Source organism: Suncus etruscus (genome assembly GCF_024139225.1).
Source record: "Suncus etruscus isolate mSunEtr1 chromosome X unlocalized genomic scaffold, mSunEtr1.pri.cur SUPER_X_unloc_1, whole genome shotgun sequence".
In the NCBI taxonomy this organism is placed as follows: Eukaryota; Metazoa; Chordata; class Mammalia; order Eulipotyphla; family Soricidae; genus Suncus; species Suncus etruscus.
This window is the reverse complement of record NW_026060304.1, coordinates 2,466,358-2,486,308: the sequence shown is the minus strand read 5'-3', so window position 1 is coordinate 2,486,308 and position 19,951 is coordinate 2,466,358. Positions and strand designations below refer to the sequence as shown.

At 45.4% G+C, this 19,951-nt stretch overlaps 1 protein-coding gene across 1 annotated transcript in view; it reads left to right on the top strand.

Annotated features, from left to right (window-relative positions):
• Nucleotides 1-7,447: 7,447 nt before the first annotated feature.
• The window catches only part of LOC126000525 (zinc finger protein 345-like), a 291,551-nt gene continuing 279,047 nt past the window's right edge, over nucleotides 7,448-19,951 (top strand). Inside the window, exon 1 of the mRNA XM_049767778.1 lies at nucleotides 7,448-7,577. Coding sequence (XP_049623735.1) covers nucleotides 7,454-7,577 — 124 coding nt within the window. The 5' untranslated portion in view covers nucleotides 7,448-7,453. The remainder of the gene's footprint in view (nucleotides 7,578-19,951) is intronic.

The window sequence follows — 19,951 nt, the reverse complement described above, 5'->3', positions numbered from 1 at the left end:
CCCTTCCATCTGTGTGGATTATTTCCATAGTCAATGCTTGCTTCAAGACCTGATTCTCCTCAATCCCTTGGGGTTAAGTTATGAGACCCCAAAGCTCCTGCAGACGTTGCATTTTCCCAATGGAGGCTGAGGTGCTGAACATAGTGGAAAGTGCCTTCCTGTATGGCCAGAGGAGAGCCTGCATCTCCGGTTTCAGGACCTACACAGAGCATTGTGCTCAGACATGCAGTATGTTTTTGGCTTCGGATTCTTCCATTCCATCCAGTCTTCGAGTTCTGAAACCACGTCAACTACCTGAACCACAGCTGGTAGAGCAGAAGCAGCATATTCTGGAAAAGTTTTTAGTATATGGGAGCTATAAATCCAAGTAATGGTGTTCGTAGAATTTTGTAGAATAATCACTGTTTTTCAGCCTGTAGATACTCTGGTTACCTACAACTCTCCAGGCTTCTGCAGGACACTGCAATAAGCTGCATGTCAGCCTGTTATACAGGTGCAGCAACGCTGCAGAGCCCCAAAGCTGCCAGGAGAGCATGTTGCAGAATTCCAAGGTTTCAGGATCTGGTACTTCAAGACTCAAAGCGTCCATGGAAATAAACTGCCAGGAGCATCATGCCAATCCAGAGATTCCTACTTGTAATGACGTCTGCCTGAAAATGAGAGAAAAAGGGAGAGAAACCAAGTATCTTTATTCTCACTTAAGTCTGTGGTTGCTTTCACCCAAGGCGGTAGAGAGAAAGAGAGAGAGGAGAGAGAGATTCACTAGCCAGAAGCTGCTGGGGAAAGGTCCAGGTGCAATAGAAATAGAGGGAGAGATACAAATAGAGTGAATGATGCTTTACCAAGACTTCAGTGGATGGGACAGTGCTTTATTGCTCACTCTCTGGCTCCCTCAGTGGTCCAGGTTTTTTTATATGTGGTATGACAGGGAAAAAGAAGCAAAGAATCTTTTAATAAAGCATTGTTGCTGTGTGTTGAGGCATTTTGACCTGCACCAAAAAGGATTTATTTGCAAGTGAACTGGGAACACTGATTATGCCAAGCACATGTTTGATTCACTCATTGGATCAGAATTTCCCTTCTCTGATCCATGTGTCCTGTAGAGATGGGCTCTGAGGACAGAAGGGGACAGTGTGTTTATCATTTGGGGCTACATCCTGGTTGCTATTTTAACTCTTTAGGGTTCTGCAGTCAGACATTTCATCTACCAGTGTTCAGTGAATCTAGAGCATGGATTGGCCCTGAGAGATCCGTCTGCAAAGTAGCACCTCCAAAACCCTAGAGGGTCATGACTGCTGGGTGATCTAAGAGGGAAAGAAGGCAAAGGACATTACTCCTAGGTATCTAGGGGATCCTGACCTCTCCCAATGCCCTGGGTGTGCATGGCCCTTACCTCCTCTTTGTGTGTTTAGGACATGGTGACCTAGACCTGTCAGTATCTTGTATATCTTAGATATTAGTCCCTTATCTGAAAAGTGTTGAGTGAATAATTTCTCCCATTCTCTGTGTGTCCTTTGTATATTCATCACTATTTCCTTTGAGGTGCAGAAGTTTCTCAGATTAATATAGTCTCATCTGTTTATCTCTACGTCCTCTTGTTTATTCAATGTTATTTCCTCCTTGAAGATGCCTTAATCTCAGTGTCATGGAGTATTTTACTATCTCGGGTGGCCTGCTGTGGGTTCCAGGTAGGCTCTATTAGGGGTCCCCAGGCTTCCCCCCTCCCTACTCTAGGAGGGAGGCAGAGGGAGGGGCTGGGCAGATATCTGGTTTCCCGGGCCTTGATCCTGGAGGCCAGCTCTTCCCAGGTATGGGTTTAGAAGGCACCTTATTCCGGAGGCCTTTTGCCTAGCCCAGTGTGTGCTGGGCAGCTTGGTGGGCCCCCCAGCCATACCCCTATTTCTCCCTGGACTCTAGGCCTGGCCTGAGTGCCACCTCGGTTGGCCTGCTATGGGATCCATGTGGGCTCTATTAGGGGTCCCCAGACTTCCCCTTCTCCCTACTCTATGGGGGAGGAGCAGAAGGAGGGGCCTGCAGATGACTGACTTCCGATGCCTTGATCCTGGAAGCCAGCTCTTCCCAGGTATGGGATGAGGGGACACTACATTCCGGAATCCTTTTCCCTAGGTTGGGGGGTGCTGGGCGCTTGGCAGGCCCACCAACCGTTACCCTATTTCTCCCCTGGACTCTAGTCCAGGCCAGAGTGCCACCCCAGGTGGCAGAGGGAGGGGCCGGGTAGATTTCTGGCTTCTGATGCCTTGATCCTGGAGGCTAGCTCTTCCCAGGTCTGGGGTTCGAAGGCACCCCATTATGGAGGCCTTTTCCCTAGCCCAGGGTGTGCTGGGCAACTTGGCAGACCCCCTAGGCTTATCCCTATTTTACCCTGGACTCTAGTTCAGGCCTGAGTGCCACCTCAGTTGGCCTTCTTGAGCTCCATGAGGCCTCTATTAGGGGTCCCCAGGCTTCCCCTTCTCCATACTCTAGGGGGTATGAGCAGAGGGAGGGGCCTCGCAGATGACTGACTTCTGGGGCCTTGATCCTGGAGACCAGCTATTCCAAAGCATGGGGTTAGAAGACTCCCCATTCAGGAGGCTTTTTCCCTAGTCCAGGGTGTGCTGAGAACTCAAGCCTATTCCACTGATCTGAGGGTCTGTCTTCATTGCAATACCATGCTGTTTTGATAACTATTGCTTAGTAGTACAGTTTAAAGTTGGGGAAAGTAATGCCTCCCATTTTCCTTTTCCCTAAGAGTGCTTTAGCGTGCCATCCGTGGGTGGCCTGCTGTGTTCCAGGTGGGCTCTATTAGGGGTCCACAGGCTCCCCCCTCCTTACTCTAGGGGCGAGGAGCAGAGAAAGGGACCGGGTAAATAGCTGGGTTCCGGTGCCTTGATCCTGGAGGCCAGCTATTCTCAGGTATGGGGTTAGGGTCATCGCATTCTGGAGGACTTTTTTCTAGCTTGGGAGGTGCTGGGGGCTTGGCAGGCACCCCAGCATTTCCCCCATTTCTCCCTTTGACTCTAGGCCGGGGCTGAGTGCCACCTTGGGTGGCCTGCTGTGGGTTTCATGTGCGCTCTATTAGGGGTCCCCAGGCTTATCCCACTCCCTACTCTAGGGGGGAGGAGCAGAGGGAGGGGCCAGGCAGATAGATGGCTTCCAGTGTCTTGATCGTGGAGGCCAGCTCTTCCCAGGTATGGAGTTAGGGGACTCCCCATTCTAGAGGCCTTTTCCCTAGCTTGGGGGCTGCTGGGGGCCTTGGCAGGCCCCCCAGATGTCCCCCTATTTCTCCCCTGTGCACTTGGCAGGGCCTGATTGTCACCTTGGGTGACCTGCTGTGGGTTTCAGGTGGATTATTAGGGTCTCAAACCTCCCAGCACTTCCAAGCAAGGGAGAATACCATCCAGCATGGGGTGTCCCCGAACCCCATTTCCTGGGAAGAGCTGGCCTCCAAGATCAGTGCACCGGAAGTCAGCTATCTGCCCACCCCTCCCTTTGCTCCTCCTTCCTAGAGTTGTGAAGGAGGGAAGCCTGGAGACCCCTAATAGAGTCCACCTGGAACCCACAGCAGGCCAACTGAGGTGGCACTCAGGCCCAGCCTAGAGTCCAGTGGGAAACAGGAGAACGTCTGGAGGTTTGCCAAGCTTCCCAGCACCCCTCAAGCAAGAGAGAATGCCATCCGGCATGGAGTGTCCCCTAAACCCACTATCTGGGAAGAGCTGGCCGACTCAGGATTTGTTTGTTGGGAAATACATCATAATTCTTTATAATATTCTAATTACCAAGGGAAAGAAGATTATTCTCCCAGGTGTCTCAGAAAAATCACTTATAAGTAGGTGCTGGTGTAATGGCAAGTAATGGCAAGTAAATGCACTCTAGATCTATTCTTACCTAATTGCAACCTTTTAACTGTTTTACCTTGAGTTGTCCTTGAGAAAAATTAACAGAGTTGCCTCAGGGACCCTAAAAGAGCCTTGGGATTGAAACCTGATATGGCCCCTGCAATACATACATATATATATATATATATATATATATATATGTATGTATGTCCTCTTGCATTAAATAGATAAAGATGGGGCTGGATGGCGATGGATGGAGGCCTTTGTGCTTAGGCCCCAGCCACGTGGCTTCATACCCCATCCAGCCGGCGGGTCACCGGCCCAAATGAAAGGCGAAATCACTCACTCACAGGCAGGCATTAGGAAGCATCATTTTTATTCATGCCCTGACCACCACAGGTGTGTGGCCTATCTCATAACCTTTTAAGCATTTGGCCATTCTTAGCCTTGCATCTTATAATTCAGCCATCTTCCTTTGGCCTCCATCCTGGTCAAAACCAGAACACAGAGACCCAAACACCAAAGTGCCCAGCAGCGCAGAAAGGGACTGAATCCCCTTGATCTAAGGCTTATCTAACTTTTCCTAGACCCCTCCCAGGATGGGCGGGGTCTTGCAGGCAAGGTAACACCTAATATTCAGTTCCCAAGACCCCTCCCAGAAATGGGTGGGTCTCAGGTAGCTACACCCAGATCCAGGGTCTCAGGTACACTGCATGTACTATATATAAAACTATGTCCCATTGTTCCAGCCCTACTTGAGAAATTAAGTTGCATATAGGGGCATTATGTTTCAGTTGCTTGCTGGCATAGCCTTGGCCTTCCACATGTGGAAGTTTCTTCATAAGAATAGAGTTCCATCGCCTGATTCAAGTCTAGAAAAAAAATTCAATTTCCAGCCAGGCAGTAGCTGGTAACTAGTGGGAGCCTGGCCCTTTAAGACTCCGACCGGAAGTCGTGTGACGTCACGCGACCGCCATCTTCCTTCTTTGTTGCCAGACCGAGAGGGGGAAGCGCCGGCTATCCGGCCCCATCCGCCGCCTTGGGCCCCCAGACTGACGGTTTCGGGGTCCCCGCGGCTGCCAGGAAGTCTGGGGGCCGAATTCCTCTGCGCCGCCGGTCGAGGGGCCGCTCCACGCCCGAGCTGCGGGTGTCTGGGGTGAGCGCGGGGGGGCTTGGATCGGGCGCCCGGACCCTGCGGCCTGCGCCTCTCCTCGGGCGCCCCGCGCTCCCCGCGGATCTTGGGGTTCGGCTTTAGGGCCTTCGCCGTGCTCTGCGCCCAGTGCTCCCTCGGCCCGCGATGCCCAGCTCCCCGCGATGGCGAGAACTGCTCCGGGCTCGGCGCTGGTTTCCAGACGAGGAGCATTTTCCTCCCCGAGTCCCGGAGCACTTTCCTCCCTCGCTCTGGGCTGGGACCCCGGCTTTGGGGGGTCTTGGGGAGGAAGAGGAAGGGAATGGGAGCAGGAGAGTCTTTTTCAACGGGTTGATGGTTACGCCAGCAGGCTCAGGGGCTCAGGGGCACGTGGGTCCCTCCCAGGTCTCCTCCTTGATCAGCTGCCTGCAGGCGAACGCCCCCCTCTGCCCTCCTCTGCCCCCCAACATCTGCTGCGCACAAGGAGGAGAGTTTGTCCCAGCGACTCCCCAGTGCGCACAGGTCACACATGGTCCTTGGTAATGCTGTGGATGTTCAGATCATTGGGGGACAACAGGCTGTTGGGGCTCTCTCCTCTCCACAGGTTCCCTCACGAGGAAGCAAACGCTCCTTGCTGCTCCAGATGTGCAGGATCCGGTTAGGCTCCAGCGAGACCCAGCAGGAAGCAGCTGGACGGGGTTGTGCTCTCCCTGGCTGCTCACGGCTGTCTGTTCTCCAGCAGTGTGTGCCATGGGCCTTGCTGCTGCTCTTCGGGAATGATCCAGGCTGCAGAAGATGGGCCCTCAGCGTCTGATATCCAGTCCCCAGGTAAGGGGGCTCCAAGAAGGACAGGGGAGGGGGATAGCAGTGCAGAGCCCCACAGGGACTGCATGCCCAAGATATATTTGGAAGGATTCTGGGGATGGAGTGGCTCCTGGCACACCTAGCAGGGACTCTGGTCTCTGCAGTTTAAGGCCACTTTGACCTTTTTTGGTGTCTTGTGCTTTTATTCAAGGCCATGCATATGGTACTCAGACCCATCTCGGATCTCAGTGTTCTGGGTCACCTCTGGCAGGTCTAAGAAACTTTTGCATGCCGGGTTCCAGGGTTGAGCTCCTGATAATATGGTCCTGCATGTTGGTGAGAAAGGAGACCTTAAGCCCATGATCTCTGCACGAAGCATTATTCCTGCCTTATCTGGAGAAAATCTCTCATTTATTTCTACTTGATGGCAACAACTGAAAGGAAATTCTCCTGGCTTTGCCATCTGAAATCATATCCTCAAGGCAGAGGGGGTGGGCATATAGGCTGCTCTGTATTCAGCCCGGGAAGGTGCCTTCCATGGCGAGTATGAAGCAGATAGTCTTTTTGTTCCAGCACAATGATCTGTATTAGGCTGCTGCTTTGATGCCAGGACCATATCTGTGCCCAAGTTTACAGACCACTCAGGATTCTGCATGCGTGTCTGACAGTCTCTCCCTGGGATCCATAATTCTAGAACCCCGATGAAGAATTTTATACTTTACTTCAGACAACACCACAAGGTCTATTTCTATACATGCACTACCCTATGTGTTTGGTTTGGTTTTGGTTTGGTTGCTCGGTACTTTCCATGTATCTGCTTGTTTTGTTTTCTATAGAAATTTGAGCCATTTGGCTGTCATCAAGGCCTTTTCTTCAGTCTATACAGAGGGTTCACTCCTGAGGATTTCAGGAGGCACTGGCCTGTGCCTGAGATTGACTCAAGGTTGTCCCTCTCTGTGCCCTCCCTGGTACTATTGCTCAGGCTGAGGACATGCAGCTCAGCTCTTTTGTCCTTCACTCCACAGAGTCAGGCTCCTTTGCGCAGCCACATTTCTCCTCAGTAAACCAGTTGCATTTCCAAAGGCTCCTTGTGTGCAGTCTTGTGGTTTGTGATTCTAATTGAGAAATAAGAGCAAAGGAACTTTCTGGAAGCCATCGTTGCAGGGATTCAGGTGTTTTTACATGCACTGGAACAGATTTGCGTGGCGTAAACTGAGGTTTAAGAACCCCAAGTGCAGGTTTGATTCACTCACTAGACCCTCAATTTACCTTCTCATTGCTTGTATCCTGGGCAGATAGTGTCTGGGGGCAGTAGGGATTAGTGTGTATGTAGCATTTTAGCTGCAATTAGAGTTGCTCTTTCAGCTCCTCTGCCTCTGTAGTCAGGCATCTAACCCAAGAGTGTTCAGTGAATCTAGTGCAGGGATGGGCCATGTGTGGTGTGTGCAAAGCAATACTTGCATGTACCTTCTAGAATACAGTCTATATATCATGTTGGCTGATCTGGCTCTCTAGCATGATGTCTGATGACCTTCCAGTCTGGGTACCCATTGGGAGAAGAACTTGAAGGGTGGGAGCTCAGAAGAGCAAGTAGTTGAGTCACTTGGGACACTGGGAGTTCCTGTTCTCTCCCCAGTGCCCTAGGTGAGCATTGGCCCTCAACCCCTCTGTATGTGCTTAGGACATGGTCTCCTTCCCTGCGGTGGCTGTGATCTTCTCCCCGGAGGAATGGCTGTGCCTGGATGCCTCTCAGCGGAAGCTCTACAGAGACGTGATGCTGGAGACTTATGGGCACCTGCGGGCAGTAGGTGAGAGCTGCGAGGGGGATCTCTGCTGTGGGCTACATCCTGTGGTGACAGGGAGGTACTAGGATCAGGCTGGGATCTGGTTCCTACAGGGGGTGTGATTCTTCATAGCCCAAAGTCAAGGTCCCTCCCTATTGTTCAACGATCCAGCTCCTGACTTTATTTTTCAGATGAGTCCACCTTTCTATTTTTAAAGGTCTTCAGTTACCAGAGATATCATACATTGTGTCAGGTTTTGTCATACTTGTGCCATACTGGGTTTCCTCCCTGGCTCTGCATATGTTCCCCTAACCAGTGGTCCTCAAACTATGGCCCATGGGCCACATATTGTATTAGTATCTGTTTTGTTTCTTCATTGCAAAATAAGATATATGCAGTGTGCATGAGAATTCGTTCATAAGTTTTGTTTTTACTATAGTCAGACCCTTCAATAGTCTGAGGGACAGTGAACTGGCCCCCTGTTTAAAAACTTTGAGGACCCCTGCAGCCTTCCAGATGTCTTCCATGATCACAGAGCCAGTATCCATCCCTGATTACTGTGGATTTAGCCAAAAGCAAATGAATCATGGGATCTTAGCCTGACCTGAGAGTGCTCAGAACTTATTCTGGAATCTGATCAGTCCTGTCAGGTTTGGGGGCTCATCTCAGGTATTAGTGTTCGTTCTTGGGTTGGCCTTCTTTATAGTTATATGTTCCTGTCTCTACTATTTTTTCAATACTATTAAGACTCCAACATTTATAAATCACTGAATTTCTTTTCACGATTTCAAAATACCACCCGATACCAGATCCAGAGGTTCTCCCAGTTCTTCCTGAGACATTATGTTGCGCAGGGTTGATGCGCCTGCATACAGATGTCCCTGATGTCCCTGATGTCCCTGCCTACAGAGCATGTTTCTCAATCCTTTGCATCCTCTCCCTGGCCAGGGACAGTTTGACTTGAAACTTAAGTACTAGAATTTCCTACTAAATCCAAAAACAGGATGGGTATAACCACATCTACATAGGGAAATACAATATAAGAATTCTACTTATTAATGGGCCAGAGAGATAGCATGGAGGCAGGGCATTTGCCTTTCATGAGAAGAATGGTGGTTCTAATCTCGTCATCCCATATGGTTCTCGGAGCCAGGAATAACCAGAGCGCTTCCGGGTGTGACTCAAAAACAAACAACAAAAAAGAATTTTACCTATTAAGGATATATATCTAAAGAATATACAAAAGAAATATACGTATTCTCTTAAGTCTTTTTGAAATAGTCTGGTCAGGGAATAAAATTCAGATTACAGCTTCAGCCTGTGGCATGCTCTCATAGTGTTTGAAAAAGGGCTCACAAAGGGAAGGGATAGTGTAATGTCCTCTATCTAAAGGTCTCTCAAGCAGAATCAGGTAGTGAGCAATAGTCCACAGCAAAGCAAGGTGGGCTAAAAGTGGCCTCCGAGGGCAAATCAGCAGCTGTGACAGCGGCATCTTCTATCTGGACTGGGGCATTGTGTGCTAGAAAGCTGTCCTTTGCCTTTGGGAGGTGACTTACAGCAGGTTCCGGTGTGGGTATGTTCTGTTTCATAGGCGTTTTGAGCTGACAGTAAAAAGGGTTAAATAGGTAGAAATAACAGAGCAGAGTGAGAGAAAGAAAGGAAAGGATTTGTAAAGTGTTAAGCGGATGGCAGGGGGAGGGTTATATTTCTACCAGGGGAAGGACTATCTACAATATAGGCATGTACAATGCAGGTGGGCAATAGACAGGTAGCCATCACGCATACAGTTACACAAACATACACAATGAAGATTGACCCATAGGTTGCTCTTGAAAAACTGACCCCGGTGGAACAGGTGAGGGTGCTCAAGTAATATCAAGCTGGCAGGTCAGATCGAATAATTTTCAACTTCAAGTAAAGTCATTGGTGAGGATAAGCTTTGCTGAAGAAAGCGTTTCTGGGTGAGATTGTTCGTAGAGCATTTTTTAAACAATCATAACAGGTCTTGAAAAATCTAAGTTCCTTTTCTGAAAGCAAATTGGGAACATGGACATTAGGATACATGGTGATAGTAATCTAGGTTTAATTGAAAATAAATTGCAAAACATACTCAGTGAATTCGCACTGGAGCAAGACTCTATGGCAGGGGTCTTCAAACTTTTTATTTTTTTAAATTTTTTTATCTTTATTTAAACACCGTGATTACAAACATGATTATAGTTGTATGATTACAGTCATGTAAAGAACAACCCCCTTCACCGGTGCAACATCCCCACCACCAATTTCCCAGATCTCCCTCCTCCCCACCACCCTACACCTGTACTCGAGACAGGCTTTCTACTTCCCTCATTCATTCACATTGTTATGATAGTTTTCAGTGTAGTCATCTCTGCAACTGCACCCATCATTCTATGTGATGAGCTTCATGTCCTGAACTGCACCTACCAGCCCTCATCTCTCTTGTCTCTGAGATACTGTTAAAAATGTCCTTCATTTTTCTTAAGGCCCATAGATGAGTGAAACCATTCTGCGTCTTTCTCTCTCCCTCTGACTTACTTCACTCAGCATAATAGATTCCATGTACATCCATGTATAGGAAAATTTCATGACTTCATCTCTCCTGATGGCTGCATAGTATTCCATTCTGTATATGTATATGTATATGTTTCTTTATATTCTTTATACATTCTTTATATTCTTTATATTCTTTATACATTCTTTATATTCTTTATATTTACATTCTTTATATTTACATTCTTTATATTCTTTATACATTCTTTATATTCTTTATATTCTTTATATTCTTTATACATTCTTTATACATTTATACATTCTTTATACATTCTGTATATGTATATGTTTCTTCAGCTACTCATCTGTTGAAGGGCATCTTGGTTGTTTCCAGATTCTGGCTATTGTAAATAGTGCTGCAATGAATATAGGAGTAAGGAAGGGATTTTTGTGTTGTATTTTTGTGTTCCTTGGGTATATTCCGAGGAGTGGTATAGCTGGATCCTATGGTAGCTCAATTTCCAGTTTTTGGAGGAATCTCCATATCGCTTTCCATAAAGGTTGTACTAGACGGCATTCCCACCAGCAGTGAAAAAGAGTTCCTTTCTCTCCACATCCCCGCCAGCACTGCTTGTTTTCCTTTTTTGTGATGTGTGCCAATCTCAGTGGCATGAGGTGGTACCTCATAGTAGTTTTGATTTGCATCTCCCTGACAATTAGTGATGTTGAACATCTTTTCATGTGCCTTTTGGCCATTTGCCTTTCTTCTTTTTCAAAGTGTCTGTTCATTTCTTCTCCCCATTTTTTGATGGGGTTAATTGTTTTTTTCTTGTATAGTTCTGTCAGTACCTTGTAAATTTTGGATATTAGCCCTTTATCTGATGAGTATTGGGTGAATAATTTCTCCCATTCAGTGGGTGGCCTTTGTATTCTGGGCACTCTTTCCTTTGAGATGCAGAAGCTTCTCAGCTTGATATATTCCCATCTGTTTATCTCTGCTTCCACTTGCTTGGAAAGTGCTGTCTCCTCCTTAAAGATGCCTTTAGTCTCAATGTCCTGGAGCATTTCACCTACATGTTGTTCTATATACCTTACAGTTTCAGTTCTGATATCAAGGTCTTTAATCCATTTGGATTTTACGTTTGTACATGGTGTTAGCTGGGGGTCTGAGTTTGCTTTTTTGCAAGTGGCTAACCAGTTGTGCCAACACCACTTGTTGAATAGGCTTTCCCTGCTCCATTTAGGATTTCTTGCTCCTTTATCAAAAACGAGGTGGTTATATGTCTGAGGAACCTTCTCTGAGTACTCAAGCCTATTCTACTGATCTGAGGGTCTGTCTTATTCCAATACCGTGCTGTTTTTATAACTATTGCTTTGTAATACAGCTTAAAATTGGGGAAAGTAATGCCTCCCATATTCCTTTTCCCAGGAGTGCTTTAGCTATTCGAGGTTGTTTGTTGTTCCAGATGAATTTCAGAAGTATTTGATCCACTTCTTTGAAGAATGTCATGGGTATCTTCAGAGGCATCGCATTAAATCTGTACAATGCTTTTGGAAGTATTGCCATTTTAATTATGTTGATCCTGCCAATCCATGAGCATGGTATGTGTTTCCATTTTCGCGTGTCCTCTCTTATTTCTTGGAGCAGTGTTTTGTAGTTTTCTTTGTATAGCTCCTTCACCTCTTTAGTCAGGTTGACTCCAAGATATTTGAGTTTGTGTGGAACTAATGTGAATGGGATTGTTCTCTTTTTTTTTTTTTTTTTTTTTTTTTTTGGTTTTTGGGCCACACCCTGTGACGCTCAGGGGTTACTCCTGGCTATGCGCTCAGAAGTTGCTCCTGGCTTCTTGGGGGACCATATGGGATGCCGGGGGATCGAACCGCGGTCCGTGCGCAGGCAAGGCAGGCACCTTACCTCCAGCGCCACCGCCCGGCCCCGGGATTGTTCTCTTAATGTCCATTTCTTCCCTATCATTATTAGTGTATAAAAAGGCCATTGATTTTTGTGTGTTAATTTTGTAGCCTGCCACTTTGCTATATGAATCTATTATTTCTAGAAGCTTTTTGGTAGAGTCTTTAGGGTTTTCTAAGTAGAGTATCATGTCTTCTGCAAACAGTGATAGCTTGACTTCTTCCTTTTCTATCTGGATTCCCTTGATATCTTTTTCTTGCCTAATCGCTATAGCAAGTACTTCCTGTACTATGTTGAATAGGAGTGGTGAGACAGGACAGCCTTGTCTTGTACCAGAATTTAGAGGGAAGGATTTTAGTTTTTCTCCATTGAGGATAATATTTGCTACTGGCTTCTGGTAGATGGCTTTGACTATATTGAGAAAGGTTCCTTTTATTCCTATCTTGCTGAGAGTTTTCATCAAGAATGGGTGTTGAACCTTATCAAATGCTTTTTCTGCGTCTATTGATATGACCATGTGATTTTTATTTTTTTTGTTTATGTTGTGTATTATATTGATAGATTTACAGATGTTAAACCAGCCTTGCATTCCTGGAATGAAACCTACTTGATCAAAGTGAATGATCTTCTTGATGAGGCACTGGATCCTGTTCGCCAGGATTTTGTTGAGGATCTTTGCATCTGTGTTCATCAGGGATATTGGTCTGTAATTTTCTTTTTTGGCAGCATCTCTATCAGGTTTTGGTATTAAGGTGTGTTGGCTTCATAAAAGCTATTTGGAAGTGTTCCTATTTTTTCGATTTCATAAAAGAGCCTGGCCAGGATTGGTAGTAGTTCCTCTCGAAAGGTTTGAAAGAATTCATTCGTGAATCCATCAGGTCCTGGGCTTTTGTTTTGGGGTAAATTTTTGATTACAGTTTTAATTTCCTCAATAGTGATGGGGGTGTTTAGATATGCTACCTCTTCTTTATTCAACCGTGGAAGGTTATATGAGTTCAGAAATTTATCCATTTCTTCCAGGTTCTCATATTTAGTGGCATAGAGTTTCTCAAAGTATTCTCTGAATACCCTTTGAATCTCTGCATATCTGTAGTGATCTCCCCCTTTTCATTTCTAATACGCGTTATCAAGTTTCTCTCTCTTTTGCTTTGTGAGTTTTGCCAATGGTCTATCAGTCTTGTTTATTTTTTCAAAGAACCAACTTCTGCTTTCGTTGATCTTTCGGATTGTTTTTTGGGTTTCCACTTCGTTGATTTCTGCTCTCAGCTTTGTTATTTCCTTCTGTCTCCCTATTTTTGGGTCCTTTTGTTGAGCACTTTCTAGTTCTATTAGCTGTGTCATTATGCTACTCAGGTAAGCTCCTTCTTCCTTCTTGATGTGTGCTTGCAAAGCTATAAATTTTCCTCTCAGTACTGCTTTTTTTTCTCTGATAGTTTGTGTCTTTATTGTCATTTGTTTCCAGGAACCTTATGATTTCCTCCTTGATTTCATCTCGGACCCACTGGTTATTCAGTATGAGGCTGTTTAAATTCCAGGTGTTAAATTTTTTCTTCTGTGTCCCTTTGCAGTTCACATCTAAATTCAGAGCCTTGTGGTCAGCAAAGGTAGCCTGCAAAATGTCTATCTTTTTTATTTTATGGAGGTATGTTTTATGTGCCAGCACGTGATCTATCCTGGAGAATGATCCGTGTACATTGGAAAAGAATGTGTATCCAAGTTTCTGAGGATGGAATGCCATATATATATCTACTAGGCCTCATTCTTCCATTTCTCTTTTCAGGTCTAGTATATTTTTGTTGGGTTTCCACTTGGTTGACCTATCAAGTGTTGACAAGCCTGTGTTGAGGTCTCCCACAATTATTGTGTTATTATTGATATCCTTCAGATTTGTCAACAATTGTATTAAATACTTTGCTGTTCCCTCATTGGGTGCGTATATGTTTAGGAGAGTGATTTCTTCTTGTTGTACAAATCCCTTGATTAGTACATAATATCCATCTTTGTCCCTTACAACTTTTCTGAGTATAAAGTTTGTGTCATCTGATATTAGTATGGCCACCCCCGCTTTTTTTTTTTTTTTTGGGGCCACACCCTGTGATGCTCAGGGGTTACTCCTGGCTTCTTGGGGGACCATATGGGACGCCGGGGGATCGAACTGCGGTCCGTCCTAGGCTAGCGCAGGCAAGGCAGGCACCTTACCTCCACTGCCACCGCCCGGCCCCCCACCCCCGCTTTTTTTTTTTTTTTTTTTTTTTTGTGGTTTTTGGGTCACACCCGGCAGTGCTCAGGGGTTACTCCTGGCTCCATGCTCAGAAATTGCTCCTAGCAGGCATGGGGGACCATATGGGACGCTGGGATTCGAACCGATGACCTCTTGCATGAAAGGCAAACGCCTTACCTCCATGCTATCTCTCCAGCCCCCCACCCCCGCTTTTTTAAGGGTGTTGTTTGCTTGAATGATTTTCCTCCAGCCTTTGATTTTGAGTCTATGTTTATTCTGGCTATTCAGGTGTGTTTCTTGTAGACAGCAGAAGGTTGGCTTCAGTTTTTTGATCCATTTCACCACTCTGTGCCTCTTAACTGGTGCATTTAGTCCATTGACATTGAGAGAAATAATTGTCATGGGATTTATTGCCATCTTTGTGTAGAAATTTGGTGTGTTTTTTGTTCTGTCTTGTTTTTAGAGTAGATCTTTCAGGTTTTCTTTTAAGGCTGGTTTTGAGTCTGCAAAGTTTTTAAGCTGTTGTTTATCTGTGAAGTCGTGTATACATCCTTCAAACCTGAAAGTGAATTTTGCTGGGTGCAGTATTCTTGGCGAAGCATTTATTTCATTGAGTTTTGCCACTATATCCCACCACTGCCTTCTGGCCTTGAGTGTTTCTGGTGACAGGTCTGCTGTAAATTTCAAGGATGCTCCCTGGAATGTAATTTCCCTTTTCGATCTTGCTGCTTGCAGTATTCTATCTCTATCTGTGGGTTTCATCATGGTGACTAGGATGTGTCTTGGGGTGTTTCTCCTGGGGTCTTTTTTAGCTGGTACTCTTCAGGCATGCAGGATTTGATCACATGTTTTCTTTAGCTCTGGTAGTTTCTCTGTGATGATGTTCTTGACCATTGATTCTTCCTGAAGATTTTCTTCTTGGGTCTCTGGGACTCCAATGATTCTGAAGTTGTTTCTGTTGAGCTTATCAAAGACTTCTATTTTCATCTGCTCATATTCTTTGAGTAAATTTTCCATTGTCTGATCCTTTGATTTAAGGCTTTTTTCCAATCTCTTCTGCTGTGTAATGTTGCTATGCATCTCATCTTCTAAAGCACTAATTCTATCCTCAGCTGCTTTTAACCTGTTGGAAAGCTCATCCATTGTGTTCTTCAATTCGTCTACTGAGTTTTTCAGACCTGTTATCTGACCTAATATTTCAGTTTGGAGTTTTCTGATTTCTATCTTCATATTCTCTTGATTTTTATTAGTGTTCTGATTTATGCTTTCTTTTATTTCTGTTAGCAACCTCCATATTTCTTCTCTAAACTCCATTTCTGAAAGACTGCTTAGGTAGTTGGCCATTGTTGGGTCATCAGAGTTTCCATCTTCATTCTCTATGGTTGAAGTTGGTCTGCGTAGTCTCCCCATTGTCACACTCACACTGTGGGTTTTTCTACGTGTTATGGTGGTACTCATTGACTAGGTGGAGTGCGCTCACCTCAGCCGAGGCAAGCCGTCAAGGGATGAATGACAGAGAAGATCAGAGTTCCCAGGTTGATGCAAGCCCGGTGAAGCCCCCAAATGTCTGTCAAGCTAAAAAGTCTCTTATTCACAACTCCAGCAGCAAAGACACACCTCAGCCGAGGCACGCCTTGAAGGGATTAATGGCGGAGATGATCAAAGTTCCCAGGTTGATGCAGGCTGGAGAAGGTCCCAAAATGTCTGCCGAGCCTAGGGGGCCCAGCAGTCAGCCCTATCTGCAACTCTGGCCCCCAAACACTCACCTCAGCTGAGGCAAGCCGTCAGGGGATGAATGACAGAGATCAGAGTTCCCAGGTTGATGCAAGCCTGGGGAAGCCCCCAAATGTCTCAGCCGAGGCAAGCCGTCAGGGGATGAATGACAGAGAAGATCAGAGTTCCCAGGTTGATGCAAGCCCGGGGAAGCCCCCAAATGTCTGCCAAGCTCAGCCGAGGCAAACCGTCAGGGGATGAATGGCAGAGAAGATCAGAGTTCCCAGGTTGATGCAAGCCCGGGGATGCCCCCAAATGTCTGCCAAGCTAAAAAGTCTCTTATTCACAACTCCAGCAGCAAAGACACACCTCCTTCAAACTTTTTAAACTGGGGTCCGGATTACGGTCCCTTAGAGAGCTCGAGGGCAGACTATATGAGCTACTAATTCCTATTCACACTGCACATATCTTATATAAATAAAATGAAAACCATTTATAAATACACAGATCACGCACCAGTATTTCAATGGGAACTGTGGGCCTGCTTTTGGCTAATGAGATGGTCAATGTCCGGTTCCATATTTGTCACTGCCAGCCATAACAATTGATGCAAGTGGGCGGGCATCAGGTAATATTGATCTGGTTGGAGATTGCAGATGTTTCATTCTTGAAAAAGTCTGTTCACAGGTGTAAGTGCTACCAAACATGGTTACCATTTTGAGTGCATGGTTCTTGGTATTTGGATATGTCTTAGAGGGGAGAGATGCATAGAAATTCAAAAGGTTACTTGACTTAAATGCGTCTTTTAGAGAGTCACAATTCTGCAGTTCAGCCAGTTCCATTTGGTAAATTGTAAAGACATTTTCAATCTCAAAAGAAAATGGGTTACGAAAAAGCTGTATGTTCTGTTCATGGAGATGAAGCTCATTGAACCTAAATTGAAACTCCTTTTGCAACAATTCTTGTGAAGCCAGGCATGTTTTCTTTGGGAATGCGGCCAATGGTTTGTCCACTGACAGGTTTTGAGTTGTTGGGAGATGACTGAAGTTTTCCTCCTGTACTTGTTGGATGAGAGGGCCTAATTTTATGCATGCTTTCACATGCGATGCCATATCACAGATGAGCTTCCCCTTGCCTTGAAGTTGCAGACTGAAACAGTTGAGTAGCTCTGTTATATCTATCAGAAAGGCAAGGTGCCATTTCCATTCTGCATCATTGAGCTGTGGTACTTCTTGGTTTTTTTGAAAGTAGAAAAGCAGTAATCTGCGGAAGTAAGTCACAGAAACATTTCAGAACTCTCCCTCTACTCAGCCAACGGACTTCTGTGTGGTACAGAACATCTTCATGGGCAACATTTACCTCAGAAATTGCTGAAATTGTCTGTGGTAGTCTGTGGTTTAGTGCATGAGTTCGAATGTAATTAACAAAAGATACCACAATTTTCATAACAGAGTCCCACTTCAGTGATTTGCAACACAGCGCTTGTTGCTGGATGAGGCAGTGTATGGCAATTGGATGAGGATGGTTATGTTTGTCCATCTCTTGTGTAATGTGAGCAATTACTCCTCTCTTAGACCCCACCATGCTAGGAGCACCATCAGTTGTTACACTGACTAGTTTAACCCAGTCCAGCTCCAAACCATTCACAGTTTGGCAAACCTTTTCAGATATATCCACTCCTGTGGTTGTACCTTTGATACTTTGCTGTGCAGCAAGCTCTTCTGTGACTTCAAAATACTCATTTGTCCCACGCATATAAATGAGAAGTTGGACAAAATCACGAACATCATTGCTTTTGTCGAGTGCCAAGGAAAAATAGCAAAGTTTCTTTGCAGAGTTTTGCAAATGGTGCAGCAAATTTTCTCCCATTTCTTCAATCCTTCGTGTCATTGTAACTCCTGAAAGGCTCACTGTGCTAAATAAATCAGCCTTCTCTGGACACATCTCTTTGGCAACAGAAATAAGGCATTCTTTAACCAATTTTCCCTCCACAAATGGTTTGCCATTGCGCGCTATTAGCTTGGCAACTTGAAAACTTGCCTACAGTGAGGAAGTATTTAACTGCTTCTGCTTCACAAAAGTATTTTGCTGAGTCATCAGTGTATGTTTCAGTTGTAATATTTTATCTTTTCTCACTTCTCCAACCAAACAATCATGATTATCTTTATACTGAGTTTGATAGTGGCATCGCAAATTGTATTCTTTGAACACAGCAACTATATTCTGGCATATCAGACACACAGGTTTTTGTTTGTACCGCATAAAAAAGTAATCGTAAGTCCACTGTTCCTTGAGTATCCTACACTCACCGTCAATTTTTCTTTTTCTTGACATCGTTGTTTCCTAGGGATTCCAAACTGATATTAGTGAAATACAAATATGTGTGTATATATACACACAGTGTAGGAACCTCCATTAGTCCCTGATGTGAACACTTACCCCTTGCAGGCTTTTCTAAGCAGACCAGCTCAGTCCCTGATAGTTCAGTTATATCTCCCTATGTAATGCCCAAATTGGTGTGTTCGGATTCAGCATGTGAACACTGAAAAGGCATTGCAAAATGCATATAAAATTTTCAATGTAACCCCTTTGAAATGCTTCAGCATCGAACCCCTAATTTTCCACATGGGCAATTCAGCACCGAACCCCTAACCTCCCAACCACCGCCCACCCCCTAACTTTGATTTCAGCACTGAACGCCTCACCACCCATAAAGGGGAATTTTCATGAGTCACCCACAGCTCAATCGGGCAGAACCCCCCATCTGACAAAAATTTATTTCTATGGCACTTTTGACTGACCTTTGGCAGTGGAGGGAGTGCAGGAAAACTTCACTGACAAGCAGGCACAGCACACAGACACCACGTTGCCTAGGGGTGGAGCAGGCGCCTTTTTACATCATATAGTCACTCACATGTGGTACTCCTCGCCAGGCGGTATCTGGCGCCCTCCAGTGATGTCGTCTCGTCAGCAAGCACCAGGCGCAAGGGCACATCAGTGTCCCTCTCAACACCACCCTCACACCAACCCTCCCAGAACACAACATGCCGTGGGCGGAGGTGGTTGACGTCATCCCTGAGAAAATGTGACAGTGAGTTTATATGCTGGCAGGTATCTTGGCAACCAAATAACGCTCACTGCTGGCAGGCTGGATCAGACTCCTCTGCATGTGGCCCGCGGGCCATAGTTTGAAGACCCCTGCTCTATGACATGCAATTGCCTAGTCCCATGGCATTTATGTCCAGATAGTGGACATAAACATTAGATTACAATAACAAGAATAATGAAAAATAGAAAATGCATAGATTGGTATATTTGTCAAGATATCATAATGATCAGTGTATTTGGAGTCTGATATAGCATAGCAATGTAACATGAAACTAGGGCAAACCAACATAACTCTCCAAGAAGTACTGTAAACAAAAAGATCTAAAGAGTTTTTATAGCGCCAGAGAGATGGCAGAGCCATAGACCTTTGCCTTGCATGCTGCCAACACCAGTTGGAGTATGGTTCGATACCCAGCATCACATATTGTCTCCTCAGCCTTTGAGGAACAATTTCTGAGTGCAGAGCCAGGAGTCAATCCTGATGGCCGCCAGGTGTGACCCAAAATAAAAACGAGTTGTTATAGACATATTAAGATTAAGACCCTAACGTATTCTTAGAGCAATGCTTCTCAATTATTTTTCTGCCACGCCCCCTTAGGGAGTAGAAAATATTTTTGCACCCCCTCTTGTGACTGTAAATAGATATACAGAAACATAAACACGGGGCTTAGCTTATTATGACAGTGTTTGCCAAGGTTAAACACACACCCCTTTAAGGAGCCTCTCGCCCTCCCCAGGGGGTGCACCCCACTATTTGAGAAGCACTTAGAGGGATCACTGTAGTTGGAGTTCACAGCTTCAAATGCATTCTGCACCTATATCTATGGGTAAAGCAGAAGAACTTTATTAGCAACCTCTATAAAGAAAAGCTACTTGAAAGTCTGTTCAGTCTAAACAGCTGTATCCAGGCTGCAGGTCCCTTCAATGTACAAA